The sequence below is a fragment of the Miniopterus schreibersii genome (assembly GCF_964146895.1).
Source record: "Miniopterus schreibersii genome assembly, chromosome: 6".
In the NCBI taxonomy this organism is placed as follows: domain Eukaryota; kingdom Metazoa; phylum Chordata; class Mammalia; order Chiroptera; family Miniopteridae; genus Miniopterus; species Miniopterus schreibersii.
Window position 1 is genome coordinate 10,501,826 of NC_138107.1, and position 22,523 is coordinate 10,524,348.

Genomic DNA, 22,523 nt, shown 5'->3' on the forward strand with positions numbered 1-22,523 from the left:
AAGGTTGTGGGTTTGATCCCTGGTCAGGGCACATACAAGAACCAACCAATGATGCATAAATAAGTGGAGAAACAAATGGATGTTTCTCTCTCTCCCCCTTCCCTGCCCCCCCCTTCTTCTCTGTCTAAAATCAGTTTAAAAACAAAACAAAATAAAAAAACCTTGTTTATCTGTTTTGTGTACCTCATGCTTAAAAATAGCCTGTGCTGAGGGGGCTAATGATATATGCAATATCTTACCCTTTAAGAAAATTCGATTTGTTTTAAAAGCAGTGCAACAGCATTACAGAAAACTGGGGAGGCCGAGAAAGACGAAAGCATGGACAACCCTGCCTGCAGCTCGGCTTCTGCTTTTCCATCGGGTTGCTCTGACTCAGTGCCACGGAGACGCGCGCTAGAATCTGGGCAGCCCTTGGCCCTCACGCCAGGCTTGTTTTGTGTAACGTCAAGTCTGGCTTATGGCTCAGACAGGCCCACTTTGAGAAACTCCAAACCGAGGCACCGAGAAGCCGCCCCCACGCCCAGGGCCTGGGAAGCTCCTGCACTGCATGGCCCTGGTGCAGGCTAAGGGTCCCTCACTCCGCAGGCCAGAGCCCACCAAGTCAGTGGGTGAGCAAGGATTAAACTGCGTGCAGAGGGGTGGGGAGAGGTGGGGAGAGTGTGAACACAGACAGGAAAATGGCTTTGGGAAGGGCAAAGTTGAAGAGTACACAAGAACCCTGACACAGAGCAGGTGGAGGGAGACGGGGAATTCCGAAGAGAGGTGAGCCAAAACGAGAGTTGTGAGCTCTGAGTTCCCAGCACAATGGGTGAACACGGCAGCCCTCTCGAGCAGGGCCCAGAAGTGCCCTGGTGACTCCAAAGCCGCCCTGCCCAGGCCACCCCTCCCCGCCGTGGATTCTGTCCTGGGTCTAGACAGATGCACACCAGGGAGATGCTGACGCACTTTGCCAGGCAACCTGTCCCAAAAGAGAATGGAGTGTCCCCAGGGAAGAGGGCAGAATCTGGCCTGGCAGGCCCCCCACTGCGAGGATGAGTGTGGGCAGTTTTCCAGATTGGGGGTGGGCCTATCTGAAAGGCAAAGGAGGGCTGTGATGATCCTGCCTCAGAGCTCTGGGGGCTGTGGGATATTCATTAAAACCCTCCTCAGTGGTGCTAGGTTTGAAATCCAATGGGCCACAAGGAGAGCGCCTTGTGGGTTGGGGGTGGGGGGGAGTGCATACACAGCAAAAGCCTAGTGCAGTTGGGCAGTTTCCCAGAAAATGATAGGGCTCAAAGGAAGGCAACCCCCAGGCTCAGGGGAATCTTCCCCGACAGCAACTTTCCACCTTGGAACACCTGAGACCCTACAACACGTCACACTCTACTTAATAACCCTTAACATACAATCCAACCCAACATCCAAGACACGGATAAAACCTAATACTTCTCCTAATTCCCAAGACCCTTCAAATAGCACTGGGCATGCAGCTGGTGCTTGGTTAAGTGTCTAATCGGCCTTAGTGAGCAAGTCCTTGGCTCAGAGAGGGGCAGCAACCTGGCCTGGTCACACAGCAAGCAGCTGCGCCAGGCCCAGCTCTGTCTCCTAGTCCCTCACTGGGCCACTCATAAGTAGATCTCTGGCCTCCGCTAGTGTCTGGGGGATGGGAGAGGTGAGTGTTGAAAAGCCGATAATCAGGACACCCTCCCTCTTCCTGCTCCCCGGGGGTTGCTGACAAGACACTACTGCACAGCTTGCTCCACTTTAGGCCGCACGGCACTTATCTCTGGGTGAGAGGCAGCCCTTCCACCCGCCGCTCCAAAGGGGGCCTGGATGCTGAGAAGGAAAGGGCAGCCTTCCAAAGCTAACACTGTCAGGATGCATTCCACGACCCGGGAGGCGAGGGTTTTATTTGAACAGGAGCGATGGGGAAGGTAGAAGCTGCTGTTCTTTCTCCCACAGAGGGTCTGTGAACAGGTGCCATCCTGCATCCAGGGCATGGGAGAAACAAGAAATTTGCACCGGACACAAAGGGCACCCAAGCCAAAATAAACATTCAGTCCATAAAGGACCCGCCCGGGGTCCTCAGCATGCTGCAAATCACGTCTGTCCCCAGCCACTCAGGCAGTTATCTGGGTGACGTGTACACCCTGGGATGCCTGGGACGAAGGCAAGGCTCAGGCTATTCCCACCCCAGGTGCAGACCAGAGTCCTGCTGGGGGTTGGCCCTGGGGAAGTCAAATGGGAGGACATGTCACAAGTGTGGGTTTAGCTGCTAAGGAGGTGACAGATAATGTGGAACACAGATGGGAACCCCACAACTAAGAGGCAACTGTGCCTCCCCCTCCTGCTCCTTGATTTTCCTTGGGGGCTTGCCCTCTGGGTCCTCTGATCCACAAATCCTGCGGTAAAGAGTCAGGGGCCCACTAGGTCTGTAAGGATGAAGGAGGTAGAGGGGCAGGCATGGGGACAGTGTTGATAGCCCCAATTCTGAGCTGTGCCAGCCACTTACATAACCCAGGTTTTCCTGCTTTAAACCCTTCACACCAAAAATGGCAAACAAACCTATATATGGTCACCGTGGTCAGGAACAGCAGTGTCAGAACCCACACAGCTGAGTGAAGGGAGCAGAGTGCTGCTGGGATGGCAGAAGCTAACCGGGCCCAAGCTGAAAACAGTCCCAAAGAATGGCTGGTCGCTTAGCAAGATCAGTAGCACTGGTGGCATGAATTTAGGACACCTGGAGTCTAAAATGAGAGGGAACTCTGCAGAGCTCTGGACTCAGAAAGCCTGGGTTCGGGGCAGTAACTAGCTGTATAACCTTGACTAAGGTATTCACTCTCTGCCTCAATTGTCTTATCTAGAAAATGAAGTTCCCCACAGCACTGTCTTACCATGCTGAGGAGTCGATGGGATGTGGTGATGGCCCTCACTGGGCCCACACAGCCTTTCCCTCTCTGGGTGCTGGCTAAGGTCCCTACTGCTATGTGACGGTTGTCATGTCTCCCCCCCCCCACACTAGTAAATTATGAGATGGCCTCCTGTCTATATGGGGCTACTGGGATCAAGGGTAGGGTCAGACAGAGGCAAGACCACACGAATAGCAAAGTTGGGATCACTCGGGCCACCGCAAGAACGTGGGCCCTTAGTCTCAGGAAAAGCCGCAGAGGGGTTCTGAGCTGGGGTCCGAATCTGACTCTTGAGGATCCCTGACTACAGTCGCAGTGGCCAGTGGCAGTGGCCAGAGGACCTATTAGGTGTGGCACTCACCTTTTACCATACTCTAGAGGCCACTGCTTACAAGCAGCTTTCCCTAATTGCCCCACTTAGCTCTAATTACTTTTATTGTGCTTCCCCTGCCCCTGGTGAGCTCCACAACCTTGGGAGAGTTACATAACCTCACAAGGTCTGAGCCTTGGCGCCAGGGCTGCAAAGGGAGACCAGTTAGATAACCACTAAGCTCCCTCCAGCCTCACACTTTATGATTCGCTGCCAGGAGAGGTGCCCAGAGCCTGACCTGACTCCCCCATCAGCCATACCAGCACCCAAGGCTCCAAGAAATGCACCAACAACAGCTTCTTGGGCACAGACACTTGGGGAGCAGGGTCCTGTGACTGGAATCTCCCTGGGGAGAAATCATATCATTTTGGCCTCAGGCTCTGGATGGCCCTGAAAAATATCCTCCTTTCAAATTCTGCCTCTTATCCCAGAAAAATTCACTGGCGGGTGGGGCACAGGCGTTCCAGATGACAGGATGGGGTGTGTTGGGCAGGTTAAGAAACCAGCGGGACCAATTTGGTATGTCGAGTAAGTGCTTTACACCCCAAATCATCAAGGTTTTGATTTGAGGGCCATTTAAAAGTGGATTCGAGGTTCAGTGACAAATGGCTGTCTGAAGAAAGGCTCTGGACCTGGGCATGTAGAGTGGAGCAAGTTGAACCTGAGCTTGGTTCTAGACAGTCTGTCCCCAGTTCCTCACCAGGCCTTGGTTTTTCCATTTGGCAAATGAGATGGCATTTCCCTGCCAGAGCTCACAGAGGTCACAGGAAGGCACCTGGGACGATGGGTCTGCAGCGTCCACAGTGAGGCAAGGAGCCTGTGTATCTGCAGGCAGCACCCCTGGAGCCAATGTCCTGGGTCAGAAGGGGAGGGGGTGCCCTATGGGTTGGGCCATGGGCAGAAAAGGCCCAGTGCAGGCTCCCGTTATGCGAAAGGAGGTATCAGCCAGGGACATGCCCTCCTCCATATAACCATCCCAGCCTCCCCCCTGCTCCTCCTCAGAAGGATCTGAAGCTCAAACAAGTTTCCACAAGGAAGCAGCAGGACAGGGGGGCATTGCTCTCCCCACAGCACATCACTTGCCTTCTTGGTTTGTGCAGTTTGTGGTCTGAAGACCCCAAAAAGCAGGGACGAAACTTTCTCTCTTTGCAGCAGGTCTCAACTAGGTCTGGGCACACAGTAGGTACGCATGATGTACCCGTGACGTATTCGTGAGGTAAACATCTGTTGAATGAAAGACTGGATATTTGCTCTGTCCCAAGTTCCATGGAAGCAGAAAGCAGGGCTCTCCTCCAGCACCCAGCCCGGCGAGGACAGACCTGCTAGACATGCTCATGCCAACCCACTGCCTTATGAATCTCAAGGAAACAGAGTTTAGAGAAAGTTCATGAAATAAGGGATAGAGGGAGCAGAGCAGGGGATTCCGGGGGGAGGGAAAGCAGTTTGTTCTATAAAATCCCTCAAATAGGAGAAGATACTGATAAGCTGGTGTTAAAGGTTAACTGGGAGGGAGGGAAGGAGCTTTACAGCATTGTCTGCTGTTATCTTCACTCCCAAGGGTGTTCCAATGAGCAATGCGCTCAGGGGGTAACCTGAGAGCCCGTCCTTAACCCCTAGGGAGCATGGCCCCACCTCATGTGGCTTAAAAGGGAAGGCAGGAGTAAACTTTGATAATGGAACACCCCTCTCCTCTCTAGAATTCAGAACTTGGAGACCAGGGCCAGAGTTGGGTCTGTCAATTTACCCAGGAACTGCCTTATAAGAGGCTCTGCCCCTCCTGACCGGACTTCCAACCCAAAGGGCCACATGGCTCACACGTCCCCCTCAGAGCCAGGCACAAGGCTGGGCACCCAGGCCCAACAGACGTGTTCTGGGCAAGTCAGTGGTTGACTAAACCCACACACGTACTAAGCATGTCTCGTGGGCTGGGCCTGGGAACACAGGGCCAAGGTGAGGAGCCATGGCCCCAACCCTGTAGGCTCCTATACTCTGACTGGGGCTAATGTAACACGTACTCCGAGCCTTCCTGAATGAATGGATGAATTTACTCGAAGAAAGTAGAGTTCAGAGACGCGAAATCCGACCAGGGCCACACAGCACAAACCAGTACTATAGGGAGAATCAGAACCATTCCCTGCACAGTGGTTCAGATGCAGGTCTCAGCCCCAGCCCCAAGCCTCGGTCCACTTAGACAAAGGAAGGGGCTCACCTGGGCCTCTCCCCAAGCCTTTGGGGCAAGTCCTTCCCTCATAAAAAGGGGGTCAGCTAAGCAGCTGCAGCAAGATTACAGTGGGTCATGGGAGATGACAACAGCCAGAAGTATACAACCCTCCCTAGATATTTAGGCAGGAAACCCAAATGTTTAGAAGACAGGAAAAATAGAATATACATTTCAAAGCCAATCAAAGAGCCCTGGCTACCAAGGATCCTCTGAGAGGGGGACGTAGCTGATGCCTGCCCCCAAGGCAGGTACAACTTTGACCCCAGGTCCCATATGACCACCTTTCAGGGAGGTCACCCATGAGGTCACCTGGGCCCAGGAATCTTCCAGAAGGGAAAAGTTTTAACCAGGGCCCAGGACAAGCCAGGATGAGCAGAGAAAGCCTGTCCTCTTTCCTCCAGAGCAGGGAGCTTTGGCTGGAAGGAAAGGAAGTAAACCTTCCACAGTTTTAGGTGGTGACCATGAACTATTTGAGGGGAGGGTTGTGGATGAATTTGCAGAAATGGAGGGATCTGGTGCATTTTCTTGTCGGTGCCTCCACCTGCAGATTAGGAGCTCAGCCCGTGATGGGGCCTGAAGCAGCGAGAAACGGGACCCCACAGAGCTAGGGTCCAGGAGCAGCAGCTGACACACGGCCAGGGGCCTGCTGCAAGCTCCCCGCACTCTGCCGAGGTGTCTATGTGGAGTCTGCAGACACGGGGCAGCTCTTGTACTATTATCTTGTTTTATAGACTAGGAGGTGACCGGCTCGAGTCACATAGCTGCATAAGCACCCAGAAAGTCGTCTCATGGCTCTGAAGACACCACACAAATCTTGCATTTCCCACCTCTAGGCCTTTGCTCCTTGTTTTTTTCCACCTTTGTTGTGGCCTCACATAGAGCAAAATGGTTCAGTGTGGGCTCTGGGTTCAAATCCTGATGCTTGCACTTCCCAGCTGTATGACCTGGGGCAAGTTACAGACCATCTATGGTCCATTCTGTTGCTCCTGCCACCCCCCCAGCCCCCGAGGGAGCGTCAGCAAGGTGCCTACTGCAGAGGGCCGTGGTGAGGATTCTTGAGATGGTGCACGAAACAGTTCACACAGCCTGTGGCCAAGCAAGTGCTGGGGACTGCTAGCTGGCATCACCACCCCCACTCCCTCACTCCAACCTGCCTGGCCCTACCTCTACTCATGGCCAGGCTCTGAGGCTCTGAAGTCAGCAAGGCCCAGTGAGTCTCAGCCTCTAGCTGGCCGTGTAGACCCCAATAAATCCTGTGGCCTCCAGTGTCCTGTCCAGTGGGCAGAGAAACAATATCTGATCCACAGAACTGGTTCAGTGAGACCCAGGTAAAGGACCAGCCCGATGCCTGGCACACAGCAGGTATTGAGCAGAATGCTCACAGGGGCTGCTGCTCACACAGCTCATCCCGTGGGCCTCAAAGTTCCCCTTCTCTAAGTTGGAGAGCAAAGGCTAACCTCAATGGTGCACTTTGGAACCTCCAGTACGCCTTCCAATGTCCCTCAGGTAAACAGCTCCTTACCTTCCTTTCTTTAGATCAGGGGGTTCCCTGAAGGCGGGGACTATGTTTCACAAAGGACCAGATCCCACACAGGTGAAGAAGAGGATCTACAGGCCTCAGGAAACAGAAACTGAATCCTCTGAGGCCCTCTGACCTGCGTCTGTCTCTCTCCAGCCTCAACCATCTGCAAACCATCACTCAGCACCAGAACCAATTCCCCTCATTTCACCACCACGGCCCTGTTTCTCTCTCCAGCTAGACTGAGCTCCTGGGGCTAAAGCTCCATCTAGTTTCTGAGGCCTCAGCACACACAGACATGACAGCTGGCAGTGAGGGACACCTCTGTGATCCCCTAACGTTGCCCAGGTCTCTGAAGTTTGGGGACCGAATTAACTGCTGACAAAAAGCCTAGAGGCCTCAGGCAGCTGTACAGAGCTGGGGCACACTGCTCCCACTTTTACATAAAGGTGTTACTTAGGTATAGTCTGGGGAGGTCATCAAGTGGGGGTATCTTTGGCAGGGAAGGGGGACCCAGACCTGGACCTCCCAAGGGGCTCAGGGAAGGAAGAGGCACCCTAACGGAAAGCTGGGGTGTGAGGGAGCATGGGCGGGCTCTTTGTGGGGAGGTCTGTGAGCTCTGTGGACTCTGGTAGAAAAACCACACATCAGAGGGGGAAAGGGAGGAAGTGTCCTTATCATAACACTCACCGGGTGAAGGATCAGCCCACAGAAATACCGTTAGTTCACAGAATATTCCACTCCTTTTAAGTTACAAACCGCTATGAAGAACTTTCTGAAATGTTATTCACTCCCTGATTTGAAAATTGCAAAAACTTGGTGAGTTCGAATTCCTTGGCTAAACCCAGAGAGCTCCCTACCTGACCCTTACCTCTCTGCCCTGTGGCTGCAGCCCGAGGTCATCATGCTGGGCTGACCCAGGGGGAAGCTCACGGGAAATCTCCGAGGTTCTCCTCTACCTTTCCCCACTCCCCAGGAGGAACACTGGAAGGAGAGGAACCTATTTCAAGTGTTTTCCTACAGTCCCCTACCTCCCCTGGCCTCTCTGTATCACTCAGCTCTGGCCAGTCGCCTCTTGTAGAACCACTCAGATCTAACAGCCCAAACTGTGCAAAGACTTTCTTGGGAGTACCATTGTCTGTAGCACAGCTCCTCAAAGCCTTGTACTTCCCTGCTGCCCATCCCCCCACCCAGCCACACACACACATTAAGAGTTCAGAGGCTGAGCCCAATCTGACAGCAAAGAGCCAAGTTCAAGATGAAAGCCCATGACCTGAGGTCAGAGCCAGCCAAGCGCAGCATTCAAAACTGGAAGATTCTGTTTCTTTTAAACGACAGACTATAAATATGGCAAAACCCCAGGAAAATACTTAGAAGCAACAGTCATCACCTCCCTTGCACCCCTCCTATAGGAAGTCCCCACCCCCACTAGAACATTTCAACACTTGCTAATTTCTACACTCAGTAAGTCTCTATTACCATGCCATCTGTAACCGTCCTAAGGCTCCAGTAAAACTCAGAAACGATTCAATAAAAATTCACTTTACTGTTCAAACTCTAACTAGAGCAGTTAACTAAGTCAGATTTATCAATTTGAGAAATTTTTTTTTTTGGCTGCTTGGCCTTTGAGCAAAACATTAATAAGAAAACGAGCCTTTAGGAAGGGACCCTTTTCTTCCATTTCCTCTCCCAAATCCAACTTCTCTTTCCATTTCTCCAGGCCTAGAAGGTGAGAGTTCAAGTTTGAACTAATGACGTGGGGCCTCCATGATCCTGAATAATCAAAAGATCTATTGTGCTCCCTTTATGCACAAAGGCATTATGTGGACCAGTGCACTTTTACAATTTCCAGCAAGGCTCGACACAAAAGAGGTTTTCATGTTAACCCTCCATTCTCCAAAAAAGTCAATGAATGTGCCCCATTCTGAGCATTTTGGTGGGATGTAATTTTACCACATGGCTATATTTTTCAAATTTTAGGAGGAGGATTGGTGTTAATAACAGGATGTCAGAACCTCATAATTGGAATGAGCCTCACTCCTGTAGACTGGAGAATGGATAGAGTAGGAAGGGTCCAGAAAATAAAAGGAAAGAGGTCTGGGACACACAGAAAACCTCCCAATAGAATAATGCAGTTTGCAGCTTAGGCAGCAAGGAGGCCAGTGAAATCCAAGAGGCTTCTGGGAGCTGGTCATCTATGTGAGCAGTCTAGGAAAACCCAGAGTTCCAAACTGCACTCCAGCTTGAGGTCACCTCCTCCTGAGAGCCCTCCCTGATCCCTCGGACTGGGCCTAGGGGCCCTCAGTAACAGTCCCTCCTGAACACCTCTGCGGAGCCCTAAGGAACTGCTGTCACAGAGGGTTTCTTCATTCCTATCCCCAGCAGCCAGCTCGAGCCGTGTCTTAATTCACCTTTGCACTCATAGCACCTTGCTCAGTGTCTGGAACACAGTGGGTGCTTAGTAAACGTTTATTGACTAATTCCTATGTACTTTGGAATACAACATACTTTGATTTGAAACCTGAGTCTGCACTATATGATCCTGGGCAAGTTACATCATTTCTTTCGAGCCTTATGGTCCTCATCTAGAAAAGTGGGGTGGTCACCAAGATTAGGTGAAAATAAGAATGTATGGGAAGTGCTTAATCGAAGCTCTCAAATCCTCCCATTTATGATCACTGCACACAGGAGGACAAGGCTGAGAAGGGTTCATTCTTCCCCTTTCCCCAATCCTCTGTGGTTTTGTGCTTCCAAAGGAGTGGGGTACAGCAGACTGATGGCAGACCGCCGCTTACTTCAGTAATGGAGGTGACGGTTCAGCCAGGCATAGCACAGAGAGGCCTGTGTGCAGATGCTTGTTCTTGGGGGAACAGAAAATAGAATTTCCCAGCACACCAAAGTCCAGCTGAACCAATTTACTAAACTCACTTACAAACCAACCATTCGACAGCTTCACATGCCCAAGAGAGGGGGCAGGAGTATACCAGGAGGCAGACAGCTGGTCCCTCCCCCAGGCTGGGCCTTCTTGCTGTGTCACCAAAGCCATTTTAACGTCCCTGAGCTTCAGGGTCCTCATCTATATAGGTAAGGTTGCTGAAGGAGTACCTGACCTAATACAGGTCAAGCACTTGGCAAGTTGCCTTGGCCAGTGTGTGCTCCATACGTGCAAGTGACAGGGTGACGGGCTCGCTCTCCTAAGTTACATCTGCACGCATCTGGCCGAATGCTTCTACTTTACCTGACCCTCACCAGACCTCATTTTGCAGATGAGGAACTTAGATGGCTTGATGGGTAAATGGCCAAGCCTGATGGCAAAACCAGACTGTGCCCTCTCAAAATGCAGATGCTACTCACAATGCCCACCACGAAGGGGCTCAGTCCATGCAAACTGCCCTCGAGGGAACCTCTGCAATTTAGGAAGAGGGTGGGGGAGGGAGGTCACCCAACGCCTGGTGCAGCAAGCCTCACAGCAGAGTTCAAGATGGCTCTGAAGGCAGGAAGGAGGGTGACCACGTGGCACAGGCTGGTGGGGCGCAGAGCAATTGAAAGTCAACTGCTGCCTCTCTTCAACCGCAGTCTGAACAGGGAGGAAGCGCGTAACAACTCCTAACAACTCGGGTACTATTTCCTAAGATCTAAAGAAAGGTGTGTCAACTCCCTTTCTTACAAGTTTGAAAGCAGTTTCCAGTGTGAGAAAAACCCCAACCCAGACTGCACCACCCCCACACCCTTCCAATAACCCTTCCCCAGAGCCTGCCCCCACCCCAGGAATTCCTAGCAAGGACTTCTTTAGAATTACAAAGGTGATTCAGAACCTCAGGTGGAAAATGCCCAAACAACCCAACTGGAAAGATTCTGAGTTTTCATTTTTCCTTAAACCAATTTCCTGAGGCCTGAGGCAATGCCCCAAGTCGCATCAGAAAGCGGAGCCCGGCTTTCTGAGGCTAAAAAAAGTCACGCTAACAAAATGCTTCCACTGGTTTTCATTTCTTGGGTTTTTCCTATGAAGGAAGGAGACTGGCCCAGTTGGAGATGGTCTGAGAGTTTTTTGGCTGCAGATGGGGACAGGGCTATCCATAATCCTCTCCAAGTCACACTGGCCTGATGCCCAAATCCTTTTTCTAAAAGTTACCTGCCCTCTTTGCGGGGCATTTAACAGGCCCTCAAAATAAGAGATATTTTGTTTGCTCAAACACCTTAAGACAGCTATCTAACCTCCCAAACTCCTACCACCAGCTGCACCCGGCTGCCTCACCCGACCCCCCTCTTTTCCCTTCTCCTCGTGTTTTGAAGTTTATTTTCCCACATTCAGCCTTGAATTCTTTCCTTCCTGCAGTGGTTGGTGGAGGAGCAGCGAGGGAAACTTCGAGGGCAGCTCGATTCTTTATCATACTCGCCTGCCTTCTTCCCCTCTAAACAAAGCCCTGGAAGAAACTAAACAACAGCTCGTCATCCAGAAGAATTGTTTCCTCAAGGGAAATTATAAAGTGACCCCTCCCCAACACATGCACACAGGGCAGATACCCAGCCAAAGGACCCACATCGCCCCAGTACTCCTGCTATTACGAGCTAGACCACCCAACTACCTCCTGAAGCTCATCTCACCAACCTCTGGCCTCCCACCAGCTCCCCACCCCGGAGAAATCAAACACCCAACCTGCTGGCCTAAGCCTGCCCTGCTCCAGCGGCCCTGAGAGGACCAGCCTACTTGCCTGGCGGCCAGGAGGCACTGATATGCTCATCTGTGCATGCCTATCGATTTGGGGACAAAAAGGGAGCCACCAGCAGACAGCTTCATGTTTTCCAATGCTTTCAACCTTCCAACAGGTTCAAGGCAGGAAAGACGGATGAAGACGGGTTGGCTTCCATTTTACATATAGGGAAACTGAGGCCAGAAAAGTGAGACAACCAGACAGCCACAAAGTACTGGTGGACTGCTGTGCATTAAATGTTCCTCATCATAGCTCTTTCATGGTGTCTTTCACCCCAAGGGAAATGTAACATCTTAGATCAACTACCCTTACCCCACCCAGGCTCTTACTCAGGTCCTGGTCATTCCACTGGAGGATGCCATTAGTGCAGGCCAAGGGGGGACGATTAAGGCTAAGCATCTTCTAGAAACTGGGGTAAACTCAAATCCCAAACTAGCCAAGGGTCGCTATAGCCCAGCGAGGTCAATGCCATCATAGGGCAGATGAACCAGAAGAAACTCCCAGTGCCAGCACAGAAAGAAACGCTCCCCAACATCTCCCATTCTGCACAACCTCCCCTCCCCCCCGCCCCCAAATGGACTCCGGGTTTTGGCCTTTTGTTCACCCTCCTACTTTCGCAAAGTTTAACTCCGAGCCCTTGGGGTGCGCCTCCCGGGACGGGCGGGCGGCGGCGAGATGGGCTCTCCCGGAAGCCCGAGCGCCTCCGCGTCCAGTGCCCAGCCCCGGCCCGGCGGCGCAGGCTGGCAGAGCCCCTACCCCCCCCCCCTCAGCCCTACGGGGAAGGGGGGTCTTTGCTCAGGCTGGAGCTGGGGGCCCTCCTGCAACTTCGCCGGGCTCCCATTCCCGAAGCAAAGCCGTGCGGGAGCGGCACTGGCCCCGGAGACGGGAGGTGGAGACGCCCGGCTCGGCTCCCAAACTCCGGGAGCGCCTCGGAGGAAAGATAAACGCCTTTATCCGCCCCACAGCCTCCCTCTGGCAGGGAGGTCCCCGCACACTCACACCGAGCCACCCGGAGGTCAACCCTAAATTCTTCTCTGGGCAAACTAGGTTCCAAAGGGTCTCCGCGCCTGGCTGACTCCTGCGTCCACGAGTGAACGAAAGACCCCAGCCACCAGATCCATGATGAGACATCCTCTCCTGCGCCCCCCTCCCCCAGGACAACCCACAGGGACTGAGGGTCATCCAAAGCCGGGAGGGCCGTCCTTTCAGCACTCCTAAAGCTTCAGGTGTTCGTGGGGGGAAAGGGCGCCTCACCTGCAGGACCTTGTCCAGGCCCTCCTGGCCCAGACACGGGAACTCCTTGAGTAGATGCGTTTTCTGTATGGAGTAGTTTTTCTTAGCCTCTTTCCAGTGCGGTTCCTCCAGCACCTCGAAGATCGCCGCCCCGATGGCCAGGTAAAAGATGATGGCCGAGGTGAGCAGAGGGCCCCGGTCCACCATGGCTCCCGAGAGGCCACCTTCTGGAGAAAGCGTCCCCTAGCCCCAGCGGCTCCCGGTCCACCCGCCCTCCAGCCTCTGGAAACAGCTGTTTGAATTTGGAGCTCCGCATGCGCAGTGCTCCGAACCACCGGCGCGGTTCCCCGGACAAAGTAGCTTCTCCAAGTTGTCCCACTGAGCGCGGGGAATCGTGCGGGGCCCTGTTCGCGCGGGCCGGGGATGGGCGCACGCCAAGGGGACCCTGGAAGCGCCCTGGATCGCGGTGGTGAAAGGAGTTGGGGGAACTCAGGACCCGACTTGGGGAGACACGTGGGCTGCCCGCCGCGCGCCACAGCGGTATGCGCTGCGCCCGCCTCCCCGCGCCTCTTTAATCCGCGCCGAGCGCCTACCGCCCGCCCGCGCCTGGCCCCGCGGGGAGGGGCCGACTAGGGCCCGCCCCGCGCCCGCCCCGCCCCGCCCCGCGCCCGCCGGCCCCACGCTGGCCCCACAGCCGCCGACTCCGGAGGTGCGCTTCGCTGCGCCGTGCGTCCCCCGGTTCCGAGTGCCTGAGCGAGTGGGGTCTCTGGGGCTCGCGTTTGCTGCCAGGACTGGTGCATTAAAGAAAAGAGTGTGTGCCTCAGGACTGGGGCCAGGAAGTTCTCCCTATTGTTATTTTTGTTGGAATTTAGTTTTTTGTCTCACAAACCTCACTATAATGATAAGCCTGGGGAAAGGGGATCAGCAAGGGACTGGAGAAGCTGTAGAGAATCGGGGTATCGGAAACTAATCCAGACACAAAGGCGCTACTGCTCCCTCTGGCCCCATTCTCACCTGCTCTGGTGTGAGACCCCTCGGCAGCACCCTGCGAGACCCTCCCTCACCCCCACGCCCACTACACACACGCTGCAATCCAGGGACATCGACCTCTTGGATGCTCCCAGGCCTATTTAAAATTGCACAGCCCCCTCCCCGCGCTGGAGCGCACACTTGTGCACATGCACTCCTCAAACTCCTCGGTATCTCTATTTTCCTCCTAGCACTAAATTTTTTTAAATTTACTATATAACTCTCATATACTATACAACTCTAAAATGACAGCTTGTGGGTGGGAAGTCTGGATTGTTCAATGACATATTCCCCCAGGCCTGTTACACAGTAGACACTCATTAAACATTTGTGCAATGAAAAAATGAATGACAGTCACGAACATATTTGTCAAAAACACACACCCAATGGAAGTCCTAGCAGAAGCAATTATGCAAGAAGAAATAAAAGGCATCCAAACTGGAAAGGAAGAAATAAAATTGTCATTATTTGTAGATTACATGGTATTATGTATAGAAAGCCCTACTAAAGACTCCACCAAAAAACTGTTAGAGCTAATCATCGAATTCAGTAAAGTTATAGGATACAAAATCAACATACAAAAATAAATTGCACTTCAATATAATGGGATATCAGAAAGAAGAATTAAGAAGACAATATCACTTACAATTGCACCAAAAATAATAAAATACCTAGGAATCGATCTAACCAAGGAGGTGAAAGACTTGTGCACTAAAAGATATTGAGTAAAAGAAATAGAAGACACAAATAAATGGAAATATATTCTGTGCTCATGGATTGAAAGAATTAATATTGTTTTTTTTGTTTTCATTTTTCCTAAAATATGTCTTTATTGATTTCAGAGAGAGGAAGGAAGAATGAGAGAGAGAGAAACATCAATGATGAGAGAGTCATTGATCGGCTGCCTCCTGCATGCCCCCGACTGGGGATCAAGCCTGCAACCCGGGCACGTGCCCTGACGGGGAATCGAACCTCCATCTCCTGGATCCTAGGTCGATGCTCAACCACTGAGCCACACCCAGCCGGGCGAAAGAATTAATATTGTTAAAATGTCCATCCTACCAAAGCAATCTACAGATTCAGTGCAACCCCTATCAAAATCCTGGGGTGTTTTTCAAAGAAATGTAACAATCTAGAATATATATGGAACTACAAAAGACCCAGAATAGCCAAAGCAATCTTGAGAAAAGAGGAATAAAGCTGGAGGCATCACACTCCCCGATTTTAAACTATATTACAAAGCTAATCAAAGTAGTATAGTATTGCCACAAACACATAGATCGACGGACCAGAATAAAGCCTAGAAATAAATGTACAACAAAGGAACCAAGAATATACAATGGGGAAAGGACAGTTTTGTCAGTAAATGGCATTGGGAAAAGTGGACAGCCACATGCAAAATAATAAAACTATACTATCTTATGCCATACACAAAAATTAAACCAAAATGGGTTAAACACTTGAATGTAAGATCTAAAACCATAAAACTCCTAGAAGAAAACATAGATGGTGAGTTCCTTGACATCAGTCTGGATTTCTTGCCAGTGACTTTTTGGATCTGACTCTGAAAGCAAAGGCAACAAAAATAAAAATAAATAAGTCGGACTACGTCAAACTAAAAAGCTTCTGCACAGCAAAGAAAACCATCAACCAAATGAAAGGCAATCTAGGGAATGGGAGAAAATATTTGCAAATCATATATCTGATAAGGGATTAATATCCAAAATACATAAAGAACTCATACAACTCATAGCAAAACAAAATAATTTTTAAAAAATGGGCAGAGGACCTGAATAGACATTTTCCCAAAGAAGACATACAGATGGCCAACAGGTACATGAAAAGATGCTCAACATCACTAATTATGAGGGAAATGCAAATTAGAACCACAGTGAGTTATATCACCTCACATCTGTCAGAGGGCTATTTTAAAAAAGATGAAATAACAAGTATGGGCAAGAATGTGGAGAAAAGGGAATCCTTGTGCACTGTTGGTGGGAATGTAAATTGGCACATACACTATGGAAAACAGTATGGAGATTCCTCAAGAAATGAAAAATTGAGCTACCATGTGATCCAGCTATTCCACTTCTGGGTATTTATCTGAAGAAAACAAAAAACACTAACTGGGAAAGTTATATGCACTCTCACGTTCACTGCAACATTACTTACATAGCAAGACATGGAAACAGCCTAAGTGCCCATCAGTGGATGAATGGATAAAGAACATGTGGTGTAGCCCTAGCTGGTGCTGCTCAGTGGGTAGAGCGTTGGCCTGCGGACTGGGGGGTCCCTGGTTTGATTCCGGCCAGGGGCCCGTATCGGTTGCAGGCTCAATCCCCTGCCTCGGGCCGGCTGTGTGCAGGAGGCGACCAATCAATGTGTCTCTCTCACATCGATGTTTCTCTCTCTCTCTGTCTCCCTTCCACTCTCTCTGGAAAGCAGTGGAAAAAATATCCTCGGGTGAAAATTAAAAAAAGAAAACGTGCTATATATCTATACAATGGAATACAATTAAACCATAAAAAAAGAGTGAAATCTTGCCATTTGCTACATGAATGGACCTCGAGAGAGAATTATGCTAAGTGAAATAAATCAGACAGAGAGAGACAAGTACCATATGACCTCACTTATATGTGGAATTAAAACAACAACAAAAAGCTCACAGATGCAGAGACCGACTGGTAGTTGCCGGAGGCAAGGGGTGGGGGGCAGGGGTGTATGAAATTGAAGAAGGGGGTCAAAGGGTACAAACTTCCAGTTGTAAAATAAATAAGTCAAGGGGAGGTAATACACAGTACGGTGGCTTATAGTTATCTTAAATATGTATTGCATATTTGAAAGTTGCTAAGAGAGTAAATCGTAAAAGTCTCCATCACAAGAAAAAAAAATTCTGTAACTATGTATGGTGATGGATGTTAACTAGACTTATTGTGGTGTTCATTTCACAGTACATACTAATATCAAATCATTCTGTTGTACACCCGAAACTAATATAATGTTATATGTCAATTATATCTCAATAAAAAAATTAAACAAATATATTAAACAGCAAACGCACACACACACCCAGGATATTTCTCACTTGCCTTGATACCAATTACTGAGCATCTATAAACCATGCTCCCCAGGCAGTACTACCATCCTCTCCAAGCATCACAAGCAGGGCCTGTCATCACACCCACTTTGCCGTGAGGAAGCTGGAGCTGGGGTGGGTGTGTGTTCAGTTTCTGAACCAACAACACTAGGAGCTGGAGAGACACAGGCTTCCAGCACTCTGTATACCAAGGGCTGGCCCTGACCCTCTCTGGTTTCTGTGGGGGCAAGTACAGCAGTAGGTCAGGTTCCCTCACTGCCCCCTGGCCAAGGCCTCCCCCCTCCCCTTTGCTCAGGTGTCAAGAGGTAGGGCAGTTTTTACTTGGTTGGTGGGAAGGGAGAGGGGACCCCACATGTGGGATCTCCAAATCGGCCAGAGCAGAGGGTCTAGGGATGCAGGTCTGAAGACTGATCTGGGTGTGTACATGTTTCTGTCTCTCCTCGAGGGCTCCGTGTGTGCCCCAGGAGGCTGGAGTAGGAAGCCGAGAAACCCCAGATTTCCTGATTCCGTGTCCCTGAAGCCTTGGGGAGCCAAGTCCCCTCAACAAGGTCTTGAGGCGGTTCCCTCTAGATCGAAGGAGGCTCCCCAGCCAGGCCCCTTGCCCGTCCCAGACAGAGCCCTCTTCTCCAACCCGCCTGCCTCCCCAGCCTGCACCTAACTCTGCGGCCCTCCCCGGCCCTCGGCCCTTCCAGAGCCCAGGCCTTCGTCCCGGTTCCCCCTCTCTGGGTGGAGAAGGTCAGGGGCCGTGATGGTTCATCCAGCGTGGGGTGGGGGCGGTTTGGGAGGCCACAGGCTCTTTCTTTGTTAGGAAAGTTCTGTCCCATTCCTCTCCCACCTCCGCCGGACTGCATTCTCTTCCTAAGAAAATAAAGGGCCTCTTCCCCTTTCAGTCTCACTGTCTCACGAAAACACGGCAGAGCAGTTTGGGATGAGTTGGTTTTTATGCGAAGTTTTTATAACTGCTGGTTTCTTGTCGATTTCTTCATTTCTCCCCCCCCTTTCTTCCTCCCTCAAGGTCACGATCGCGCTCAGCACCCTCTCCTGCTGCTGCCCTGGCCTTCCCTTCCCGTAGTTTCCCAAACCCCAGCACCCAACTCTCCGTCCTCCCCGCCCCGGCCTCTCTCTCCTTCCTCTCTTTCCACAATGAATGTACTTCCCCTCCCCTCCTCCCCTCTCCCCCCACCCCATCCACGCATTTGGATCAACAGTTTCCAACCAGACCAGGGCTTATGCCCATTCTCTGCACAGCAGCCAGTGGGCACTTTGGGAAATAGAATCTGTACTGAAACTAATGAATGCTAGACAACGTGAGCCTCAGGAACAGAAAAAGAAAAAGTGGGTACGTGGCAGAGGGGCACAGGGTATATATTTTTGTACACTGCTGATAAATAAGGCCATTGGGGTGGCTTTATTATTATGTTTATTTCTCAGCCTGTGGCCAGAAATCACTTCTTTCAGAGCGCCAGCCTTTGAAAGGCAATCAGCTCTGAGTTGCGTTTCACCTTGACAGCAACAGGTCACTAGACTTTCCTGGGTTCCACCCTGGGAACTGGTGATGCCGATTGGTTGTTCCCCTCAAGGTCATGCTGGTAAACTCTGTGCGCTCGAAGATCCACGCCTGCCTCGGTGACTTCCTCCTTTCAGTGAAGCGAAGGGATTATCTTCTTGGGGAATGAACCTTTGATAACGCTCTTATAATGCTAAAACACTGTTTTATCTCCACTGTTTATATTGTTTAGGAATTTCTAGGGGAATAGTCCCTCTCTGAACTCCCCATCCTGCCAAAGGAGGCGCATTAAAAGCCATGAAGAGCATAAAGTGATTCTATGTCACAGTCACTTGAAAACTTTGATTCCTCAAAAAAACAAAACACGTTTTATAGCTCCTGTGAACAAAAACAAAAACAAACGGTGGTGGTGGGAGAGTTCTATGGAGAGTAACCTCACAGGGTGACATGATCACAATCATAAATTCCTAACTGGGCAGGTCATGGTGGGTAGTCACATTCCAGGCACTTAACTTCTTTACCAAAGGGCTTATCTTTGCCTTAAGCAAAGTCCACTGTTCTTCATCTAGGTTAACATCTTGTGCTTCTTTTTTATACTCCTGGGAAACTTAACCACCCTCAAGGGAGCACGTAATCCTGTAGTCCTGTAATCCAAACAGAGATATTTCATCTTGCTTCCTCCCACCCTCCAGTGATCTTTCTTTCCTTAGTTCCTTCCTTCATTCCAAATGTATTAAAAAAAAAAAAAAAAAAGCAAAACTGTCCTTCTTTGGAGCATTTGAGGTCTTGTTTCCAGCTCTGTTGTCAATTTTGGCTCAAATAAACTTTTACAAGAATTGTTGACAGGTTTAGATGTTCTTACATCCACACAGGCCACACCATCTAGTGTGTGTAAGTGCTTTCTATGATGCTCGCCCAATGACCGAATCACCTAAAGGCGACTTTCTTAGAATGTATCCATGTTCCTATGTGGCCCATGACTGTCGTCAAACTCTTAAAAACAGATAATAGTAGTTAATGGCCAGGGGACTCGAGGAGGGGAGAAAAGTTGTCCCATGAGTACTGAGTTTCAGTTTTGTAAGATAAAAAAGTTCTAGAGATTTGTTGCACAAAGGGGACCATATAGTTAACACTACTGTGCTGTCCACTCAAAAGGGTGGCAAATTCTGTGTTATGCGTAAGGTTGAAGGTAAGTACACACAGTAAATTTTGTAGACTTGCCTCAAGCTTAAGAATAATCATTTATATATGTAAAAAAACACCAAAAAAAGTAGTAAAAATTGAACTTGTAAATTCAGTGTAAGAAAATGTAAGATATTTGAAGTTACAAGGATCAGCCAGGCGCTGAGGAGAGAGATGTGGCCAAGGGACAATAATTAATTCAGATAAGTGTTGCCTTGGCGGGGTTTCAGTTACTTTGTTTTTGTTGTTTTTGTTAATCTTCACCCCATGATATTTTTTCCATTGATTTTCTTAGAGAGAGTGGAAGGGAGAGGAAGAGGCAGAGAGAGAAACATCGATGGGAGAGAGACACATTGATTGGTTGCCTCCCACTCTCAGATGGTGGCGAGGGATCAAGCCTGCAACCGAGGTACATGCCCTTGACCAGAATTGAACCTGGGACCCTTTAAGCCACAGGCCGAGGCTCAAACCACTGAGCCCCAATGGCTAGGGCAGGGTTTCAGTTACTCTTAACACAGGAGCTATGTGTCCTTTGCTCTGAGAGCCAGTTAGGCTGTAGAGAAACATATCCTTGCAGGTTAAGAGCAGAGTGCAAGCCCTGATCTGAATTATTTGTGTTGGGAGATTTCAGACAGATCTGTATTGCCATTTCAAAGTCTTTCTCTTACAAAGGGGACGTAGTAATATCAGAATTTCATTGCTATGTGACAACATCTAAAATTTCTACTGCCAGGAAAAACAACTCAGTTAAGAAGAGAAATCCTACTGACCAGTTTAGAGGTCATCTAGAGCTATTCCTTCCACTGGGTCATTTCTAGAGGGTATAGCGGGTGGTGTGTGTTAGGGGACCTATCCCCAAATCTTCCTCTCAAACTGTCATTGATCCCTGAAATCCCACCATTTGAGACTCATTCCTTTGTGGTAAATATTGCCCTCTCCCTAAGACCTCTTTTCAAACCCAGGAAAGAAGTATGGCATGAAGACTCTAACACTTTACTTCTGTGGACCTTAACTTTTTTTCAATTGTTTATTTCGGTCACTGTTGTGTATCTTTGGATGATTCCTCAGAAAAAGGCACTCATGTGCATGCCCACCAATATATATATATTTTAAATATATCTTTATTGATTTCAGAGAGAGGAAAGGAGAGGGAGAGAGAGAGAAACATCAATGATGAGAGAGTCATTGATCGGCTGCCTCCCACATGCTCCCGACTAGGGATGGAGCCCGCAACCCGGGCATGTGCCCTGACCGGGAATCGAACCCCGATCAGCTGGATCCTAGGTCCATGCTCAACCGCTGAGCCACACCCGGCCGCGCTCCACCAACATTTTTATGCAAGTTCTGCTGGTTCGCAGGAGCACCTGGCCCTCGCCCACCACCCAGGCTGTTCCTGGCTGGGTGACTGTAAGCCCTGTAGGCAGGGAGGCTCAGAAAGCCTGAGTGGAGCTGGCTGATGAGGGGAATGGAAGAGGGAAAAGGTGAGTGGAAAGGGGGGGAAGGGGCAGGGCACCAGGGCCATTGTGACTGTTAAAGAAACAAAACAACCAAAAAAAAAAAAAGCCCCTGTCATTCTCTGGAGCATTTGAGATCTTGCTTTCTGGCAAACATCATCAGTTTTGGCTCAAATAGAATCTTATAAAAATTCTCCACAGGTTATGTTGACAATTATGCAGATTTAAATCTTTGCTGCATCGATAAGAGTTTCTGGAGATAACGATGAGGTCTCGCCCCTCTGCTTGGTACCAGGAAGACACCCTTTCAAAGGGTCTTCTTACAAATGTAAGTGCCCTTTACAAAGGCTAACTTCAACTTGGTTTTCAGAGCTTCTCCAGGCCTGCTGCTTTTTAACATTAACCGGCCCAAAAGAATCCTATGCCAAAGAGACATAATTTGGGGTGACAAATTCCGCTCCGCTACATCTTCTAGGTTACAAACCTACAGTATGTGACTATACTGAATATGGCAGGCCAGAGATTTTCAACCGGTGGAAGGCGAGAATTTTTAAAACAGGTGATACCTGACTATTTAGTCAGGGACACTGACATCTTTTCCCCTAGGTTGTGAAATAAAAAAATGACAACAGCCAACACAACAATAGCTGTCCAGTATAAATGAATCAAAATTACACCTTCTTTTTTTGTCAGATCAGCAAAAAATATATTTCCTGGTGTGCCTCAGAACTTGAGTAATTAGTTTATGTGTGCCAGGAGATGAAACAGGTTGAAAATTGCTGGGCTGTTGTAACCCACTGTAACACAGAGGTAAGAATTCATGTAAAGCCTTGCACTAGGACATTATGGTGGCTCTGAAGTCATTAGATGATAGGAAATTTTCAGCTCCATTACAATCTTACAAGACCACAGTTGGGTGTGCGGTCCGTCGTTGACTGAAGTCATTTTACGGCACCTGACTGTATATTACTATACTTAAATTTTATTTTTACAACATTTTTGATACTTGTGTTTTAATGTAATTGGTTGCCTTTATAACGTGGCACATTTTACTTTCTGCATTTAAAACTATTATACTAGTTAGGAGTCCACATGCTTCACCTGACAGCCAGCCAACGGGTAGATGAAACAATGAAAACGTTTAAGCATCCTGCCTGGAAGGGTTTAAGCAAGTGTCCTGATCACTAGCATTTCCAAGGGCAGAGCAGTGAGAGGCAGGGATGGCTCATGGATGTTAAGGAGCTAGCGGCCTCGTGATTTAGGAGCTGGCACTGTTTGGGGGGCTCTGCTACTTTTTGCTGTTTGCAGGAC

The 22,523-nt window shown here is 49.7% G+C and overlaps 1 protein-coding gene across 1 annotated transcript in view; it reads right to left on the reverse strand.

Moving 5' to 3' along the window:
* The window catches only part of KCNK5 (potassium two pore domain channel subfamily K member 5), a 36,382-nt gene extending 22,893 nt beyond the window's left edge, over positions 1–13,489 (reverse strand). Inside the window, exon 1 of the mRNA XM_081140570.1 lies at positions 12,965–13,489. Coding sequence (XP_080996696.1) covers positions 12,965–13,150 — 186 coding nt within the window. The 5' untranslated portion in view covers positions 13,151–13,489. The remainder of the gene's footprint in view (positions 1–12,964) is intronic.
* Positions 13,490–22,523: the final 9,034 nt, after the last annotated feature.